The sequence below is a fragment of the Loxodonta africana genome, chromosome 10 (genome assembly GCF_030014295.1).
Source record: "Loxodonta africana isolate mLoxAfr1 chromosome 10, mLoxAfr1.hap2, whole genome shotgun sequence".
Classification (NCBI taxonomy): domain Eukaryota; kingdom Metazoa; phylum Chordata; class Mammalia; order Proboscidea; family Elephantidae; genus Loxodonta; species Loxodonta africana.
Genome location: NC_087351.1, coordinates 5,873,350 through 5,894,790, shown reverse-complemented (window position 1 = coordinate 5,894,790; position 21,441 = coordinate 5,873,350). Strand labels below are relative to the sequence as shown.

The following is a 21,441-nucleotide window of genomic DNA, read 5'->3' as shown; positions in this document are numbered from 1 at the left end:
GTTATTCTTGGTCACCATTTTTAATATTGCTAAAATAGAAGTATATAGCTTCCTCACCTTCTGAATTACACACGTTACAGCATTAGTTAGAAACTCACCATTTGTATTAAAATATTTGGCAAAATTGTATTAGGGAGGAGAAAACAAGAAGGAACAACAGAAATTATGACCTCTAACATTCCTCCGGGGGCAGTGCCAGTTCAGTAGTGAACTCTCTCACCTTCCGTGAGGGAGGCCCAGGTTCAATTCCCAGCCAAAACACCTCATGCACAGCCACCACCCGTCTGTCAGTGGTGGGTTGCATGTTGCTGAACACAGTTTCAGCAGAGCTTCCAGACTAAGGAAGACTAGGAAGAAACGCCTGGTGACCTACTTCCAAAACTCAGCCAACGAAAATCTTATGGATCAGAACGGCCCCATCTCATTGCTCATGGGGTTCCCGTGAGACAGGGGCCTACTCAAGGGCAGCTAACGACACTTCCCCTATTACTGAGAAGCCATTACTTCCAATCTTTTCTCTCATTCTTCCTTAACAGACCTAACAAACAAACTTAACTGCTTAAATTTCAATTCATTTTATCATTATCAACCTGAGAGTTTATGAAACAGTGAAAGTGGTCCAATTTAGGTAAGCAAAGATTGAGAAGAAAAGAGAAAAAAAGAACAGCCAAGGCAATCTGTGCACGCTTAAGAAGGTACCGTTTTTACTCACATCACTCTTCCCCTGGTAAATAAGGGCGCCACTATCACTGCCCTGAATCAGAGTCCCACAACAGGGAGTCCGTGAGAGTTAATACCTGGTCTCTCTGGGGAATTCAAAGCCATGCCAAGCCTAAGGATTTCAAGATGGAAGCATTCATTCCTTCCATAGAAACCTACATTATTCCAGCTCCCAAACATTCCAACTCACAATTCCATTCTCGGGGTCCTCATCTGGCTGAAGAACGGCATGCTCAGCTGGGGGCTCCAAATCCCGTGCAGCTCGATATCTCACTGCTCTAACACTCAGCTTCCAGGCTGCAGTTTTGGATACAGGCACAGCCAAGTTACAACGGCACAGGTTCCCAACTCATTTTCTGCAAGGATCTTTTTTGGAGCCCCCTGGGTGATGCAAATGGTTAAGTGCTTTAATACTAAACTTTGGTGGTTCAAACCCACCCAGAGGCACCTTGACAAGACCTGTCACCTGGCAATCTGCCAGTCTACTTCCAGAAGGTCACAGCATTGAAAACCCTATGGAGTGCAGTTCTGCTCTGCAACACATGGGGTTGCCGTGAGTTGGAATCAACTTGACAGTAACAGGTTTGTTTTGGCGCATGCGGTTAACGAGCTCGGATGCTAAGCAAAAGGGTGGTGGTTAGAGTCCTGGCATTTACTTCCAAAAAGTCAGTCACTGAAAACCCTGTGGAGCACAGTTGTATTCCAACACGTATGGGGTTGCCTTAAGTCAGAATGGAAACCCTGGTGGCGTAGTGGTTAACTGCTACCACTGCTAATCAAAAGGTTTGCAGTTCGAATCCACCAGGTGCTCCCTGGAAACTCTACAGAGCAGTTCTATTCTGTCCTATAGGGTTGCTATGAGTCTGAATCAACTCGACAGGAATGGGTTTTAAGTCACAATTAACTCGATGGCACCTGGTTTTTTAAAATGTCTCTTTGCTTGACGTTAAGGCTGCCAAATAACTGAAGTCTCAAACAGATGAGAAGAGTGGGGTGGTGGGAAGAGGGATTGGGACTGGGCCCAGAATTGAAACGTCTCCCATTTCCCAAACCTGGATTGCTGCAATCCATACTGTTACCACTGAGGTCTTTCATGTAATAAGCCATATCATATCTCACACACATAACATCAGAGAACTGAATGCGAGCCAAAACATTAATAGAATTGCTAACGCAGAAATTTCAAACAACTGCTTACATTGGTTTGACAGATGTTCTTTCTGAAACATCTGTGGGCATGGTCCCAGCCCCCAGGTTGTGGGCTTAGACTCAGAACTAGATAACTTACGTCAATGCCTGTACTTCAGAAAACTACGATCACACAGCAGCCTTTGACCGTCTTCAGGTGCCACACACACCCTCTTCTGGTCAGACAGCAGAAAACCCATCGCTGTCAGGAACTCTCCGTGGAGGGGAACAAACGCTGGTCAAGAAGGAAATACCTGATAAAACCTTTGTGGAATACCTTCTTTGTGAGCACCAAAAACTCAATTTCTTTTCATTATGAACATTAGCGGTCGTACATCCTAACAGATGAACCTGTTCTTCCCAGATTCTCTAAATGTCATTGTGACACTGTGACAAGGTCTGAGGTAACTCTACACAAAGGGCGGTCAGGTGAGGCCCGATAAACCCAGTCTTCAAGGCAATCGGCTCAGTCCCGGCACATTTCATGTGCCACACGGGACCCGGAGAAGGCAGACGCAGCAGCTGGACTGCACGCCCTGAGCAGTAAGTGCTGACACAGGCGTGGTGATTAAAAGCATGCACTACGGCCGACACCCTGCCTGGGCTTGAATCCCAGGTCTGCCATTTACCAGCTGTGTGGTGTGGGGCAAGTTACTATCTCCGACTGCTTCATCATCTGATGTGAGAGAGCAGTGTCCACCTCACTAGGTGCTTGTGAGGATTAAATAACTCAATTTTGGGAAATGGCTTTAGAGCAGGTTCTGTAGAAAGCAATGTGCAGGAGCCTTCTAACGCCAGCACAGTCTCTGCAAGACGACTGGGCCCAGGCTACAGACGGCACCACCCATCCCAGGTGGAGACTTTTATCGTTAGCTCCTTCCTGCACAGACTTCACAACCATGAAGTACCATGAGCACTGAGAACTCGACAGCTGACCTGCCTGCCTCCTCTCCTGCGTGGTGCTCAAGTCACCGGCTCTTCAACACCTAGGGTGAAATGACAGGCCACATTTCAGTCACCATTTTATTAGTTACAGAAGAGTCCCTACTAGTATTTACATAGTGCAAAAAAGCTGTTATCACCCCCAGAATGTGATATAACAATTATCCATCATACAGCACATGAGCAAGATGAAAATACCTTCATGTTATACTTCACACGAATTTTTGCTAGCTTTTTATCAGAGCATTACAATTAAGAAGTTAAACTATAAATTCACACGGTATATTTAGAAATTAAATTACAAAATAATACAAATACTTTTAAGGTGTAATGTGCCAACGAAGTTTAGATTTTTATCATTAATTAGAATTTGGATTTCAATTAAGCAGATATTTTGTTTTTGAGTCCATGATGTATGTGAGGGTTGGAAGGAGCAAGGGAAAAAAAGGAGGTTTGTAAATAAACTATTTCTTAGAAAATTTTTTAAGTCAATAAAAGATCGTTAATTTTTTTAATGGATAAATGTTCTAAGCTGTTGGCAACAACATACAGAAAATACTTAAACGATAGGTGTTTTTTTTTTTTTTAAGCAAACTGCATCTTTACAAAGAATACTACTTCTTTATACATACATTTAAAGTAATGATGTGTTAAGATTTAAGTTTTACGTTGAAGAGTTGAAAAATGACTGTAGAGTTCACTACTCATTTGCATGTTACAATCCCACCCCACCCACCTCCCCCAGCTTATTAAGAAATCAGACAAGTACATTATTTGGATATTAATTTCTCAATATTTTAACTACATGAATTCCTTTTGACCACTTCTTTTCCAAATACTGGAAGCATACAAAATACTTTCTCTGCATAAATGACCTCCAGTCAAAGCCTTTAAAAACTGTCAGTGTATAATGCACATTTTTTCATGTTTAGTCAAAAGAAATATACTCACATCATTTACAAACATATTTAAACCCAAAATCAAGCTAATATGAACATTTGTCTTTTGAGAAGTAATCTCCACAGCAAACAAACCTACTGAAGCAGAAATCTAATTTTGGGAGTAAATTCATATTGTAATTCACATACTTATATACTGAAATAGAAATCTAATATTAATTATTGCCAGTAAAACAATCTCTACAAACTAAGAAAAATATCGCTATGGTTTTTATTTCTTGTAATGATGAAACTTTACTTTTATCATTAGATCTCTTTCTAGGTCTCTAAACAGCCACCCCACCTTGCAGAATGACAGCAAAAAACCCACAACGCTTTCCTAATTTTCACACGTCCTCCAAAGCCTATCATTCAATATACACAAATTCCAAAATCTAAAGGAAACAAATTATAAGGACATTACTAATACTTACTTAAGCATCTCAGCATAGTAGCATTACCTTTATTACATTCTGGGGTGTTCTCTAGAGGTGGCCTGGCTCCTACAGAAAAAGGCTGTGGTCCCTTGCCTCGGCTGGCAAAGAGGTGCTGCACGTGTGAGATCATGTACTGAACACGTACGGAATTGAACAGTGTGAAGTCTACAGAAAATTAAAAGTTACTGGTGTTCTGAGGCGTTCCTGAACATCTCTGTAGATACAAATGTCAAAAATCTAAAATGACAATTCATGTTCAGAAGAGATACAAAATATAAGAAACCTCTGAAAAGCCATTACCTCAAGATCAAGAGTTATCCGAATCACTGACACCCAGCCAAGGAAATTTACACCATAAAAAGTATGAAAAGTTTTTAAATTCACTCTTAAGAATGTCAGTAGTTCAAAATCTCTATCATTTATTTAAAATAAATAACACTTGCAAACGTGTAGCGACAATAAGATCTGCCACATGTAAACCCACGATTACTATCTCAGAGGCTTCATTCCTTACATGCTGCACTTAAGTGCTGGGTCCTCGGTGCCTAAGACTTCTCTGCGGGAGAGCAGTGTAGTCAGGACAGTACAATAATGTCCCCCCGTTAGCACACTAGTAAGGTGGACAGACTGACATCTTCTATATAGCAACGCTCCTAAACTGTTGCAATTCACAAATCCTAAATCATTAACCAAGAATCTGATCTCTCTAGTAGTTAAATGCCAGCATTGTAACACACCACAAACTAACACAGCAGTTTCAACGAGTTCAGTCAATAATCTGGCCATTTCTCCCCTGTTGCCTCTGTGAGGAAAAGGCCCTGGCCCACCATAACCAGACAGGGAAATATCCTTTCATCTTCGGTTTTGCATTTGCTTATGAGAGCTTAAGCGGAAAGCTGGGCTGTGTCTGTGTGGTCAGTTGTGGGGGTGCAGTCAGAAGGAAGACAGAAAAGTACACAATTTTTAATTCTCCCACCATTACATAAACTTGTAGAGGTCACTGAAGTCCAGCTGGTGACCAACTATCAAATATGACATTTAGCTCAGTGAGTTGAATTTCTCCCAAGCAGGCAAACATTTCCAGGGAAGGGCAGAGATAAGAGTGATGACAGTAACTGCATATACCTGGATACTCTAAATCACGTAATAGTTTCAGCACAATTAGAACAACTTTTCTCCTTTCTTCTAGAACGTTCTCATCCAAGCCTTCAGTTACCAGGACACACATAGGAAGTGCAGTAAAGCTCCTGCTCCTGGCCTCCTGTCAGTAACTATGGCTGCTGTTATGTGAAAGATGCTCAAGGCTGGGAACAAAATGTACATCAAAGATAAGGTGAAGCTGTCTCACTCAGGATGAGTCTGGATACTCAAATCAGGGCCATGTATCAAACCCAAAAGATCCTGAATCACAAGCATGCAAGAGAACACACCAGAGCAAGCTTTGTTTCTGGACATGTCCCATCTAAGTTCTGCAGTCACACAATTGGTTAGTTACTCGCCTGCCAAAATTTGTCTAGTTTTGTGTAAATAAGACTATGTACAAGAGCTTTCCTGAGGTAAGTAAGAAGCAAATCTGAGTCAGAACCTGAAAGGTCCCATCAGGATGACTTTTCACTACTACAGACAACATCTGTCCCTTTCCACAAACAAGGCCAGCTACAACTGATGACAGTGCCCGGTTTCCTTGGCTAGCCTAAGTTTTAGCCCATCCCAATCTGAGTCTATCACAATCATCAGTGACTTCTGAAACAACTGTTTGTGGACCAAATAAAAGTTGCATCAATTTTTAGTTTCCTAATTTTTATTATCCTCACAACTGGACCAATAAGCAACATCATGACAGACGGGGAAACGACTGAGGTTGTCAAGGATTTCATTTTACTTGGATCCACAGTCAACATCCATGGAAGCAGCAGTCAAGAAATCAAAAGACACAATGCACTGGGTAAGTATGCTGCAAAAATGTTGAAAAGCAAAGACGTCACCTTGAAGACTAAGGTGCTCCTGACCCAAGCAATGGTGTTTTCAATCACGTCCTATGCATGTGAAAGCTGGACAATTAATGAGGAAGACCGAAGAACTGACACCTTTGAATTGTGGTGCTGGCGAAGAATATTGAACATACCATGGACTGCCAGAAGAATGAACAAATTTGTCTTGGAAGAAGTGCAACCAGAATGCTCCTTAGGAGCAAGGATGGCGAGACTGTGTCTTACATACTTTGGACACGTTGTCAGGAGGGATCAGTCCCTGGAGAAGGACATCATGCTTGGCAGAGTACCAGGGTCTGCGGAAAAGAGGAAGACCCTCAACGAGGTGGACTGACACAGTGGCTGCAACAATGGGGTCAAGCATAACAATGATCGTGAGGATGGTGCAGGTCTGGGCAATGTTTCATTATGTTGTACACAGGATCAGTACAACCAACTTGATGGCACCTAACAACAACTTTTATTAGTTTTCTGATTCTACCTCGAGTTCTTTTTTAAAGAAGCCCAAATACCTTTCCAGTCACACAAATTAGAGTGAAGGAGTCGTAGTCTTAAAGCAAACACTGCTATCTGCTCCTATCCTTAGACCCTTGATCTTTAACTTTCAAAATAAGTCTAGGCATTTTATTTTCTTTAAAATTTGGTCTTTTTTTTTTTAAATCATTATTTTCCCTTACAAAACAAGCTGAAATGGATCTGAATTTTACACACAGTTCTTAGAAAGACACTTAGATGCTAATTAAAAGCTAAGCTATGTATCATGACAAAACAAGTAAAAGACAACTACAAAAATATTTCTGTTGGGAATTAAATACATATATTAAATACAGAACAGTGCAAAATGTTGAGATGAAGCATAAAAGGTAATGGCTGCAACCCTTACACGGCTGGAACAGATCTCCGACATTCCTGAGTTATATATTTTGGGGTGTATAATTAGCATCAGTGTGCTCTTTGTTCAGTGAACCACAGCTGCTGGGCTTCTGCTGCTCATGACGGGCTTGCTGGTCAGCAGCCCATGCCTCACCATCCATCCCTGGCTCCCGCGGCTCAGGCACCTCTGCTTCCTCTTCTCCACTTTGCTCTGCATTGTCTTCCTCAGGACCATTAAGGGCTTTTCCAAGCTGGAGAGTTTCCATAGTTCTCTGGGTCTCTGAGACCCAAGACTCAATTCTACTATTGAGCTGCACTTCTACAGATATGGGTTCATGAGTATAATCTTCTTCCTCCTCCTCGTCTTCATCATCCTCTTCTTCAAGCATGCCAGGTACGAGAGTGCTAGTGGTGCTGGTGATGGAGGAATTCAAAAGATCTCGGCAACTGCCATCCAAAGAGCCGGTCTCTGTGCTCTGCTGTGAGGCCCACTCCAGGTCATCTGGCTTCGCTTCCTCTTTATCACTTGCTGGAGGCTTGCCAGGGTTCGTGGCTGAGGTAGAGCTGCCTGCAGTCACTAGCGATGGCTGCTTACCAACAGGGGCTGTGTCACATGGGAGTTTACCGGGCTTTTCAGATGTGCTGTGCTTACAGGAAACCTCTCTCTCGTTTTCTGATGTTTCCAGTCCATCTGAAGTTTCCACCATGCTTCTCCAATTTGTTTCTGCAATTATCAAACAGATTTTTTAAAAAACAGAACACTGAGAATCATGGTACTCTTAAAAACCCCGAAATAAGAGGAAAAAATAAAATACAGAAATTTGTTGGCTCAGCAACTGATTGGAAAAACTAAGAAGTAGTTTGTTCAAAACTAGTTTGAATGTTACAAAGGGAAGAAAATTTTTTTTAATGTGCTTTCAAGGTAAAGACGGTGGTGGTTATCTAAAATCATCTGTAATGACAGGAAGTCCACTTACAGCAGCAAACGTACCAGGAATCAGAAGATGAAGTACTGCTCTGCCACCCCTCTTTTTTCATTCTGTTTTTGTATTTTAACTGAGAATAGCCTTCTATTTGGATTATAGCTACTATTTGCATTTTATAGGTATAATTCTCTTATCAGGTTGTAGTAATATAAGCAAGCATACAGTGACCTACTCATGTCAATATATCCAACTTGACTATCACCCACTGACTATATATTGTTGTTAGGTGCCATCCAGTGGCTTCCGACTCATAGCGACCCTATCGATGTACAATAAAATGAAACGCTGCCCCGTCCTGCACCATCCTCATACTCATTGCTATGTTTGAGCCCGTTGTTGCAGTCACTATGTCAATACATCTCATTGCAGGGTCTTTCTCTTGTTTTCAATGACCCTCAACTTTATCCAGTATGATGTCCTTCTCCAGAGATTGGTCCCTCCTGATAACGTGTCCAAAGTACGTGAGAGGAAGTCTCATCATCCTCGCTTCAAAGGAGCACTCTGGTCGTACTGCTTCCCAGACAGACTTGTTCATTCTTCTAGTAGTCTGAGGTATAGTCACTGTCCTTCACCAACACTATAACTCAAAGGTATCAACTCTTCTTTGGTCTTCCTTATTCACTGTCCAACTTTCACACACATACATGGCAACTGAGAACACATGGCTTGAGTCAGGCGCACCATAGTCTTCAAAGTGACGTCTTTGCTTTTGAACACTTTAAAGAGGTCTTTTGCAGCACATCTGCCCAATGCAACATGTCATTTAACTGCTGCTTCCGTGGGTGTTGACAGCGGATCCAAGTAAAATAAAATCCTTGACCACTTCAATATTTTCTCCGTTTATCATGATGTTGCTTATTGGTTCAGTTGTGAGGATTTTTGTTTTCTTTATGTTGAAGGGAATCCATACTGAAGGTTGTAGTCTTTGATCTTCATCAGTAAGTGCTTCAAATCTTCTTTGCTTTCACCAAGCAAGGTTGTGTCATCTGCGTATCACAAGCTATTAATGAGTCTTCTGCCAATCCTGAAGCAGCATTCTTCTTCATATAGTCCAGCTTCTCAGATTATCTGCTTAGCATACTGACTGATTAAGTATGGGGAAAGGATACAACCCTGATGCACCCCTTCCCCTTGTTCTGTTCAAATGACTGCCTCCTGGTCTATGTACAGGTTCTGCAAAAACATAATGAGGTGTTCTGGAATTACCATTCTTTGCAACGTTATCCATAGTTTGTTATGGCCCACACAGTTGAATGCCTTTGCATAGTCAGTAAAACACAGGTAAACATCTTTCTGGTGTTCTCTGCTTTCAGCCAGGATCCACCTGACATCAGCAATGATACCCCTCGTTTCATGGCCTCTTCTGAATCCCGCTTGAGTTTGTGGCAGTTCCCTGTCAATGTACTGCTGCAACTGTATCTTCAGTAAAATTTTACTTGTGTGTGATATCAATGACTGTTGAATCATTTCTCACATTCTGTTGGATCACCTTTGGAAGGTGGACAAATATGAATCACTTCCAGTTGGTTGGCCAGGCAGCTGTCTTCCAAATTTCTTGGCATGGACGAGTGAGTGCCTCCAGCATTGCATCCATTTGTTGAAACATCTCATTTGGTATTCCATCAGTTCCTGCAGCCTTGTTTTTCACCAGGGTGTTCAGTGCAGCTTGGACTTCTTCCTTCAGTACCATCGGTTCTTGATCATATGCGACCTCCTAAAATGGCTGAATGTCGACCACGTACCAATACAGACCATATTTTGGGTACTTGAAATCTAGGCACACGGTTTGAAAAAAATCTTTCCTTCCTGCAGCCACTTCAAATGTAGAATGAACCCTCCCCACTCTCACTCCAACTCATGAATCAAAATCTACTCATATATTCTCATTCTCAGTTAGTGGCATTATTATTTACACAGCCTCAAAACAGAAGAAACCTTATAGTAATCCTTAATCATATCTTTCTCCTTTATTATATATACCCTTTTGTCCCACTGAACTCTTCACTACATTAAGTCACTTCCAGCTCAAATACTGCTGAATTTGGTCCCTTTTCCCCACTCCCATCACTTAGCTCAGGCCTTATCTTGCTATACACCTGCAGTCACTGGTCTTGCAAAGTGGTCACATTATGTCCATTTAACTGGTTTTCCGTTACACAACCCACCCCTTCGTGATCTGACCCTCGCCTACCTTTCTGGTCTCACTGCATTCCAACCCTCAAACATGCATTCCATGCTCAGGTCACACTGAATTCTCACTACTCCCAGAAGTCATCGACTTTCTATTTACAACACCTTGCCTCTACAAAAGCTGTTCTATTTGTATGTGATGTGTTTTCCTCCTTCACCCTTCATACTCCTAACTCACTGTCTTAGTCATCTAGTGCTGCTATAAAAGAAATACCACAAATGGATGGCTCTAACGAAGATAAATTTAGTTCTTCACAGTCTAGTGGGCTAGAAGTCTAAATTCAGGGCATCAGCTCCAGAGGAAGGCTTTCTCTCCTTGTCGGCTCTGGAGGAAGGTTCTTGTCATCAATCTTCCCCTGGACTAGGAGCTTCTCTGCACAGCAACCCTGGGTCCAGAGGACACGCTCTGCTCCTGGCGCTGCTTTCTTGGTGGTGTAAGGTTCCCATCTCTCAGCCTGCTTACCTTTCATCTCTTGTAAGACAAAAGTGGTGCAGGCCACACCCCAGGGAAACTCACTTTACATTTGATCATGGATGTGACCTGAGCAAGGGTGTTACATCCCACCCTAATCCTCTTTAATCACAGGCAGAAGTTATGATTTATAACACATAGGAAAATCACAAAATGGAGAGCAACCACACAATACTGGGAATCATGGTCTAACCAAGTTGACATATATTCTGGGGGGACACAATTCAATCCGTGGCACTCATCCTTGATTGTTGTTGTCAGCTGCCATCAAGTTGGCTCCAACTCATAGTGACTTACTACGTGTAACAGAACAAAGCACTGCCGAGGCCTTCGTGTGTTTAAGTCCACTGTTGCAATCACTGTGTCAATCCATCTCGTGGAAGATTTCCTTACCTTCGCTGACCCTCCACTTTACCAAATATGATGTCCTTTTCTAGTAATTGGTCTTCTCTGATGATGTGTCCAAAGTAAGCAAGGCAAAGTTTCACCGTCATTGCTTTTAAGGAGCATTCTGGCTATACTTCTTCCAAGACAGATTTGTTCATTCTTCTGGCAGTCCACAGTATATTCAATATTCTTCGCCAACACCACAATTTAAATGTGTCCATTTTTCTTCAGTCTTCCTTTTTCATTGTGCAGCTTTCACATGCATTATGAGGTGACTGAAACAACCCTAGCTTGGGTCAGGCACACCCTAGTCATCAAAGTAACATCTTGCTTTCTAACATTTTAAAGAAGTCTTTTGCAGTAGATTTTCCCAATGCAACTTATCACTTGGTTTCTTGACTGCTGCTTCCATGGACACTGAATATTGATTCAAATAGAATGAAACCCTTGACAACTTCAACTTCTCTGTCATTTACCACAATGTTGTCTACTGGTCCAGTTGTGGGAATTTTCATTTTATGTTCAGGTGTAATCCATATCGAAGGCTGTAGTCTTTTACCTTCATCAGTGTTTCAAGCAAGGTTGTGTCATCTACATATGACAGACTGTTAATCAATCTTCCTCCAATTCAGATGCCACATCCTTGAGAACCACCCTTAAATGTCAGTTTCTTTGTGAAGCCTTTCCTGACTTCCCCAAGAGAGGCATTCGCTAATGTGGACTCCCACAGAACATTTTGCATATGCACCTCAAATGCGCTTTTTTATGTTTGCTGTTCCAACCCTCATCCCTCCCACTCCAGCTCCAGCTCATCTGTGTCCCTACACTTGGCATATAGGGAGGGGGGCGGGGAGGTCCTACTAAATTCAGTATTTCACACATGTATCTAATTATCTAAAAAATAATCTTAAAAAGGCATGAAAATTTTAAAAATATTTAGATGTGCATTTACATTATCTTCCAACAGTCTTTTACCCCTTCAAAAGTACTGTAGGAATTCACTTATGGGGTCTTAGGTAAAGTCTCATCTGTCCCTTGACAATACCAGAGCAATGAGTCAAAGGAAGAGGAAAAAGGAAGGAGGTCAGTAAAATGAGCAGACTGAATACTGGGCAGTCATCTACTCTATACATGAGCTGAAAGCCAGATGGGTCCTTCAGAAAAGAAAGGGGGATATAACCTTAAAGCAGAGACTCTGGGATAAGCCATCAAGAGACCTGTCATAATGATCAAAGAGCCACTGAGGTCATGTATCCACATGGAGGTCCAGGCTGAGAATCCCATCTTAGAGTAATGCGTGAAGCTTGATCAACAGCTGAAGAACACACAAGCTCATGAACACAACTGGGAGAAACACAGCAGGTATGAAAGGGCCATCTTTCTCTAAGGTACAGGAGAAAACTGGCAGGGCACTGAAGGCTGACGTGCAGGAAGTTCGAAACTAGACAGGACATCTAGAAGACTACTTTTGAAGAAGGCACTAGGAAGGAGGTTAAAGGCAGGATCAAAGGTTTCAACAAGCCTAGAAATCACACTCTGTGGTTTATCTTTAGCAGAATTTATTTGATAAAGCTGTACCTTGCTAGTTAATCCCTTCTAGGCTTTCTTGTTTTATTAGTTCTTTGTGAAACTGTCTTTTTTAACTTTCAGATCACTACTGGGTTTGTCAGTCAGTACAGAGAGGAAAGCCGTACCTCTCTAGATGGGTCAGACAGTGAGGCTGCCCCCCACACACCGACTGTGTGGCCTTGCTGGGAATTCACTCAATGTAGGGAATAAACGCCAGACTGCTGAAGAATGCAGTTCTGGAGTCAGTTACCGGCCCTGAGACAGGTCAAGTTATTTACCTCTCTTTTCCTTAGTTTCTGCATCTGTAAAATGGGGTACAATACTTCTTATCTCATAGGGTTGCTGAGAGAGTTAAATGACGACAGTGTGAAGTGCTTAGAAAAGTAAGCACGTAATAAGAGCTTCCAAAATACCAAACCAAACCCACTGCAGTGGAGCCGATTCCTACTCATAGCAACCCTGTAGATCAGAGCAGAACTGCGTCATGGGGTCTCCAAGGCTGTTAAACTTGTCGGAAGCAGACTGCCACAACTTCCTCATGCAGAGCGGCCGGTGGGTTCAAACCACAGATCTCTCCATTAGCAGCTGAGTGCTCAACCACAGTGCCACCAGAGCTCCTCTAATAAGAGCTCAGTAAGTTAGTTATTATTATTTATCAAGTGTCTACTATGTGCCAAGTGCCTATTCTCGAAGAACTTAGAGTTTAGTTGGGATTTATGTTCAAAACCAGTTGTGTTAAGTGTGACAGAACTGAGAGCCAGCTCAGGTGGACGGGAAAACAGAAGCTGAGAAACAATTAAACGAGGTGTACACAACGGGCAATGAGACTGAATTATTAATAGGAGCCTTTCTAGCCTATCAATATTTAGCAGCCCTTTCCCCAGCTTTAAGGAGCCCTGGTGGTGCAGTGGTTATGTGCTCAGCAGTTTGAACCCACCGACAGCTCCGCAGCAGGAAGATGTGGCAGTCTGCTTCTGTCAAGACTACAGAAACCCTATGGGGCAGTTATGATTCAGAATAGACTCAACAGCAATGGGGGACAGGCTCCCCAGCTTTGTTTTTCTTTAAACTGTGGCAATCAAAAGAAAACATTTTAGAAATTGTGCAAATGGATAGCATGGCAGATACTGTTTGCTGTCTATCCAATAGGTATTCCCCATTCTCCTCCTTGCTACCACAACTCCCAGTCCCAGAGGATGAATTAAAATCATGGGTCTTAGCCTGTCACAGCTATCTCATTCCACCTTTGCCAGATACTCCCTTTTCCGTGTCTGTCCTGCGATCAGTTCTGGCCACCGAAACAAAAGGGGGACGTCTTCTGAAAACTTTTTCTTTCATGATACATGGGGCACACTGGCTGAACCTTCTGCTTGTGACGGCAGTTGTGATGCCCAGAGCTGCAGCAGCCACTTATAAACAGGAGACGATAAGCACAAGAATAAGAAGCCACAGACTGAGAACTGAAGGCAGAAAGGAAGGAGCTAGGATCCTCAGTGGCACTGCTGAGCTACTGAACCAGCCCTGAACTGCTTACTTCCAGATTTCATATGCAAAATAAATATTCCAATTTCATAGGCCACAATTAGTGGGTTTTACGTTTCTAGCTGAGTGCATCCAATTCAGATAGGATAACTTTGAGCTTTTCCCCCAATGTTATTTATGATTATTTCTGCTCACCTCATTGGCATTCTGATCAGTCAGCTTACCAGGTTAGAATCTATAAGGTTCTGCCTAGTCCCCTCTCTAGGATTCAACCATTAGTCCGCAGGATTTCAGCTCTAAACAGAACCTTACAGATGACCTAGACCAACCCTCTTCCTTTTACTAAAGAGAATCCTGAGGCCCAAAGATCAGTGAACCATACCTCATTCCCTTAGGCAGAGTGGAAAAAAACCAAAACGTCAACTTTTTAACACTTAAATCTTCTGCTTTTGCAAATATCTCCTAAGGTTTTGAGTTTCTTTAACACCTGTCTTTATATTTGCCCTTATAAAGATCATGTGTCAATTTGTCATTAGTCCACCCACATTTTACGAATTATTGTGCAGTTTCTCTATCGGATTTGGCACTTCACTACACAAAGAACTGATCTCACAGAGGTAGTACTTTATCTTCATTATCTGCAACTAAACATCACGCCAGCAAAAGAAAGAACCTCTAAGCCAGTACCACCTACCTACAACCAATAGTTTTCTAAAGGTCCACAATAACTGTTTAATTGCCTCTGGTCTGGAACTTTATCAAAAGTATCCCAAACATTTAACAGAATCACAGACTGGGAGACCAAGAAAGGAAATGCAAGAAGAAAGAAATGATGGAGTCAGTTTTCTAAATTTCAGGTGGCAACAAGCTATTTGGTAAACTTCTAGATAGATAAAAAAGAGAAAAGAAGAAAAGGAAGAACAAGTGACCAAGTTGAAGGAATAGGGGAAACAAATCAGCAACTAAATCAAGAAAAGAAGAGAACTTAATAGCTCAAAGTATTAATGAAACAAGGCAAGGGAACTAAGATACAGGGTGCAGTAAGTAATGTTATTTTAAACATTAAAAATAAATACTATTTCTTATCTATTTCTTTTTGACAACAAATTTAACTCACAACAAATGCCACATATCTAGATTTTATAAGCTTAGACTGAGCACTATTCTGGACTTAAGCTTACTTAGTAAATATAGAATTTTAACAATTGAGTATAAAATATTAGAATAGAACTGCAATAACACAGTGTTTACTTAGTCACAGGTCACAGGTATGGGGCATTGTTTTGAAATTTCCTTGGGCTTTTTCTCTTTTTTAGATTTTAGAACAAATTCCAGGGGCTCACGGAAAGACTCAACTCCAAATATTCTCCTAATTTTGAATAGACATGTTTAATGCAACTTTTTAAAACAAAATTTGATAATAAAGATAAAAACAAAAGGTAGCACAGAAAGTCATTTTCTAGAGAAAATTAATTCATTTAAAATGGGATGTAACAACTTACCATATTCCTTTTCATTTACTTCAGAGATGGGTTCAGAAATAACACTGCAGAAAGAAATGGCACTGGCCGCAGAGGGATTGCGGGAATGCCCCATGTGGTGTGGCACCTTCTTCACATTCTTTAAGGCTTCCTCAGCCTGCTCTTGTTCCATTGCTGCAACCATATCTTTGTATGCTTTCCTGGCTTCTTCAGTGAGTTCTACTAACTTATTAAACAAGCTCTAAAAGTAACAAGAGATTCTGATTAGGCCACTTTTCTGATAGTTTTTATTTCTATTGATTAGCAATATCCCTACTGTTTCAGGGTCAGGTATACTTTCAATCAGCACAAAATCCAAATAGTATGCAAACCCTAGACCCTCATAAAATACTTTATAACTTACATATATATTTAATTCTCACAAGCCTGAGGAAACTTCTCAATTCTAGTACTAATCACCAAATACAATGTATTAAAAGTTCTTGCAAACTTTATTAATTCAATGAATACGCCCTGCATCTGACATTACAGGGGGCACAAAGGTGACTGGAACACCGACTCTATTATTAAAGAACCTTCCACGTGGCTGAAAGGAGAAGACAAGAGACAGCTATAATTCAAGGCACAATACTGTAAACACCTTGAGAGGTATGAACTCTATGGCTTCTGAAAGAGACATCAAATCTACCTGCTGAGCATCAGTGAGGGATTCATAAAGGGAAACAGCATACGATATGGCCTTAAAAAACAGGTATAATTTTGACCATTGGAGACAGGGCATTCTCAGCTCAACGTGCAAGACCATGACTAAGTGAATAGATACAAGAAAGTATAAGGCTTGTTCCAGGAGCAGTCAAGTCTTATTTAGGTTAAACTGTAAGGGAAGGAAGGAACCCTGGTGGTGCAGTGGTTAAGCGACTGGCTGCTAACCAAAAGGATGGCAGTTCAAACCGACCAGACACTCCACAGGAGAAAGATACGGCGGTCTGCTTCTGTAGAGATATACAGCCTTGGAAACCCTATGGGACAGTTCTACTCTGTCCTATAGGGTCACTGTGAGTCGGTATCAATGCCATGGCAATGGAGATAAGGGAATGAGTGTGTGCAGGGTAATATTCAAGGATGTAGGGAGAAGATGGCAATCTCCACAAGAATTAACATTCCCTGTAATATTCGCTTGTTAGAAGAAGGTAAAAACTAAAAAAAGTGAGTGATGATATAGTTAGATGAGGCTTTGACAACAATGAAAATATGATATTTACAACATAGGCAAGCATGATTATTGAGCCAAAGGCAAGTTATAGAAATAGAATATATAGCCTATAAACAAAATGTGGAGCTAAATACCCAGTAGTTCCCCCACCAGTGAAATTCATAACAAAAATCAGTACGAATGGAATAAATCATTCTAGTGAGATGGCAGAGACACAGCACACCTGTGTCAATAAGATGGCAAAATTCATACAGGATTAAGGGTGCACAGCATTAAATGGTGCTATGGTGGTGCTGGCGGAGAATACTGAATATACCACGGACTGCCAAAAGAATGAACAAATCTGTCTTGGAAGAAGTACAACCAGAATGCTCCTCAGGAGCAAGGATGGTGAGACTGCATCTCACATACCTCGGACATGTCGTCAGGAGGGATCAGTCTCTGCAGGACATAATAATTGGTAAAGCAGAGAGTCAGTGAAAAAGAGGAAGACCCTCAATGAGACGGACTGATACACTGGCTGCAACAATGGGCTTTACGCACAATTCTGAGGATGGCACAGGACTGGGCAGTGTTTCATTCTGTTGTACAAAGGGTGGCTATGAGTCGGAATTCACTTGATGGCACCTAACAACAACAGGATTAAATGATGTCCAAAGAAAATACAGTTTCCACAGCCACCAGAAGGACAAACACTTTTAGTGGTTCTTATATCATAATTCAACAATCTTCTATTCATGTTAATACCTTGATTCAGTCACAATGCAAAATACCCACACATTGCTGCTGCTGGGTGCCGTCAAGTTGATTTTGATTCACAGCGACCCCATGTGACAGAGTTAAAACTGCCCTACAGGGTTTTCTTGGCTGTTTAATTTGAGTGTATGTGGTTTTAGAGTTTTTTTTTTAATTATTTTTATTAAAGTATAAAATAAAACAAAAATCCATAAAAGACGTGTACAGTTCAGTAAATTTTTCACAAACTAAACATATGTAACCAGAATGCAAACCAAGGAACAGAAAATTACTGCTCTGAATGAGTAGGTCCCCTTTTGTCACTACCTCCATCAAAGGTCACTACGATCCCAGGTGCTAACTAACCCAACGGGTTGCTTTTTTGGCTGTCATCTTCATGGAAGCAAAGTGCCAGGTGCTTCTCCCCCAGAGCTGTTAGGTGGGTTTAACCGTTAACCCTTTGGTTAGCAGCTGAGCGTTAAACCATTGCATCACAAGCTGGTAAACACGGGGTATGTGTGTACCTACACACACACACACACACACACACACACACACACACACACACTCACACTTTTATATATAAATGTATGTTTCCAGACAAGGGAAGGAAAAGCACGGCACAATTTTTTAACAAGGCACTGTCATTTAAGCATACATCTAAGTATGTTTTTGAAAACCAGTCTCAAGATGGAAAAGCATGAAGGGCACGCCTCAGCCAGCTGCGGCTTACACTGTTTAATGGAGCATGCAGAATGAATGCTGTTGCTAACTGCATTGGTTTCTGAAGAAGGACGGATGCTAACTACTAACAGTCTCAAAATATATTCAGGGTTTGTTTATTTTATTAAAAAAGGGAAGGTGAATTCTATTAAAAGCAGTCCCTACGTGTTACATGTAACAGACTTAATACTTGTTTGCAGTCTTTAACATGCCATGCATGTAAGTGAAACCAACAAAAAGAATAAAAAAAAACATGCATACAAATATGTGATTTTGAAATTAACAGCGAGTTTACAAAGTAAATAAAACATAGAAATTGTTAGAAAAAAGAATGTAAGGGAAGAGAAGAAAATAAAATTGAAAAGATAAGATAAGGGAAAAAGAGAGATAAGCTAGGATTATAAGAGTAAGGGATGAAAACTTAAGTTAAAGGATAGTTCTGTTAGATAAATAACTTGAGTGCACTACCATTTTATTATGAATGGATATACTTCAAAATACATCAATATTTTCTTGACCACCGTTTTGGAGTGGTATTTTCATTTAAACTATACTGTATCTACCTCAAAATAGTAAAGGGCAATAAAACAATGTACAAACTGGAAAGCATTTATAAAATAAAGCCATACAAATAAACTAACATAAAATTCAGTAAGGCAGTACAAATAAAAACAAACATATTCACTTTTTCTGATCCCATACCTACTCTATAAACTCTAACAGTGAACAAAAAAGAAGTACAGTTTATTTGAATTTCTTAGGTATCTTTATATATGACCCTTCTTTCCCACAGAGGTATTATCACCCAAATTCTTACACACTGTTTAACATAAGCAGGCAGATATACACCTACCACACAATTCATTCAACAAACATTTATAGCCTGCTCATGCTCAAGTAATGTGTTAGGTATCAATGGATACAAGGACAAGGCGCCTGCTCTCAAGGAATTCAGTCAAGAAGAATCACACAGAAGATGCTATAATCGAGGAAAGCATGGGCTATTGTGGAAACACAAATATCAACTATATTCTGCAAGTCGGTGAGCAGACAGGTCATTTCATGAGTGGTGGGAGAGCATCTGGATGGCAGGGAATGAGGAAAAGCAAACGTGGAGACTGGATGGCAAAGGAAAGACACGTGCGTAAGAATAGTATGGTTAGTAAAGGAAAGGCCCGTTCGCGATAACACAAAGTACTTTTTAAAAAAATATTTTAATTTTTGGTGAAAGTTTACACAGTAAATTGGGCTCCTGTTTGACAGGTTCCGTGCAAACTGTTCAGTGATGTTAGTGACATTAGTGACATTATTTATTATTTATCAGTGTGTCAGCACTGTCTCTGTGTTCTGGTTGCTCCATTTCCAGTGCTCTAGTTTCCCTGCGCCCTTATCTTCTTCTCATCTTTGCTTTTGAGTAATTGTTGACCTTTTGGTCTCATACACATGGTTTTTAAGTAGAGCACCAATCTTACTGGTTGTTGCTGTTAGGTGCTTTCAAGTCAGTTCCAACTGATAGTGACTCTATCTACCACTGAACAAAACACTGCCCGGTCCTGCACCACCCTCATCATTGTTGCTGTGCTTGAGCCCATCATTGCAGCCACTGTGTCAAACCATCTCATTAAGGGCAGCATTCTTCATTTTGTGTGCCACTCTGCTATTACTAAAAGGTGATCTCAGGGGATAGGGCTTGGTTCTAGGTTTAATGAAAGAGTGTCTCAGGGCAACAGTCTCATGGACTCCTCTGTTCTCTATTGTTCCACTTTGTCTTTTTTTTTTTTTTTTTTTTAACAATTTCAGTTCTGCTCCACATATAACTCCTATTCTATCCAAGACCACATATTATGAGGTCAGAACAGTCAGTGGCGGTAGCCAGGCACCATCTAGCTCTTCTGGTCTCAGGTTAGATGAGGTCATGGCTCTTATAGACTTGTTTCTTCTGTGAGCTTTTCGTTATCTTCTTTGCACTTTTGCTCCTGTTGAGTTGAGACCCATAGCTTTGACTTAGATGGCCACTCACAAGCTTTTAAAGACCCCAGATGCTCCTCACTTCACTAGGCAACAGATCATGGTTTTTGTGAACTACGTTATGCCAAGTGACTGAGTTGTTCCATGAGACTACGGTCCTAAGCTTTCTAAACCAGAAAACCAATCTTGGAAGGTGTTTGGTTATGTCTGAGGAGTATCCATATTTGCGTCTTCAATGAATACATGTGCCTGCACCCACATACGTGTATTTACACTTACCCATAGATACTTCTATCTGTTCTCACCTATGTACACACCTATACCTACTCATGTACGAACATGCCTATACCCATCCATATGTGCTCACTCATTTTTTACTTTGGTTGTGCTGTTCTCACTATATTCACATTCAGTGCCACTTTCCCCACCACCGAAAATAACAAGTCTCTACTATCTAAAGTATACTTGCCCCCCTCCCTTGTAACCACCAACGAATACTGATCTTTCTATATATATCTACTCTTCTTATAAAGGAAGGATCATACAATATTTATCCTTATATGCCTGACTTATTTCACTTAGCATTATGCTCTCCAGGTCCATCCATGTTATGTTTCACGGACTGATCATTGTTCTTTATGGTTGCATAGTATTCCACTATATGTATGTACTATAATTTGCTTATCCATTCATCAGTTGATGGGCACTTCAGTTGTTTCCATTTATTTGCTATTGTGAATAAAGCAGCAATGAACACAGGTGTGCATATGTCAGTTCACATCATCGTTTTTCATTCTAGGATACACACCTAAGGAGCCCTGACAGCACAGTGGTTAAAGTGATCGACTGCTAATCAAAAGGTCACCTGTCCCAAATCACCATGTGGCAGTCTGTTTCAGCAGTGATTTACAGCCTCGGAAACCCTATAGGGTTGCTACGAGTCAGAATTGACTCGATGGCAGTGGGTTTGGTTTTTCGGTTAGGATATATACCTAGGAGTGGGATTGCTGGATCATAGAGTAGTTTTATTTCTAGTTTTATGAGGAAGCCCCATCCCATTTTCCATAGTGGTTGTACCATTTTATAGTCCCACCAGCAATGGATAAGGTTTCCAATCACCCCACATCCTCACCAACATTTGTTGTT

General features: G+C 41.1%; 1 protein-coding gene across 3 annotated transcripts in view; it reads right to left on the bottom strand.

Moving 5' to 3' along the window:
• Positions 1–2,917: 2,917 nt before the first annotated feature.
• SECISBP2L (SECIS binding protein 2 like) overlaps positions 2,918–21,441 on the bottom strand; it is a 62,676-nt gene continuing 44,152 nt past the window's right edge. For 2 of the 3 annotated variants that reach the window (XM_003420122.4, XM_010599665.3), the window contains 2 exons: positions 15,678–15,897; positions 2,918–7,813 (listed from right to left, as the gene is read on the bottom strand). In XM_003420122.4, coding sequence (XP_003420170.2) covers positions 7,131–7,813; positions 15,678–15,897 — 903 coding nt within the window. In that variant the 3' untranslated portion in view covers positions 2,918–7,130. The remainder of the gene's footprint in view (positions 7,814–15,677; positions 15,898–21,441) is intronic. The other variant, XM_064291992.1, reaches the window with a different exon arrangement.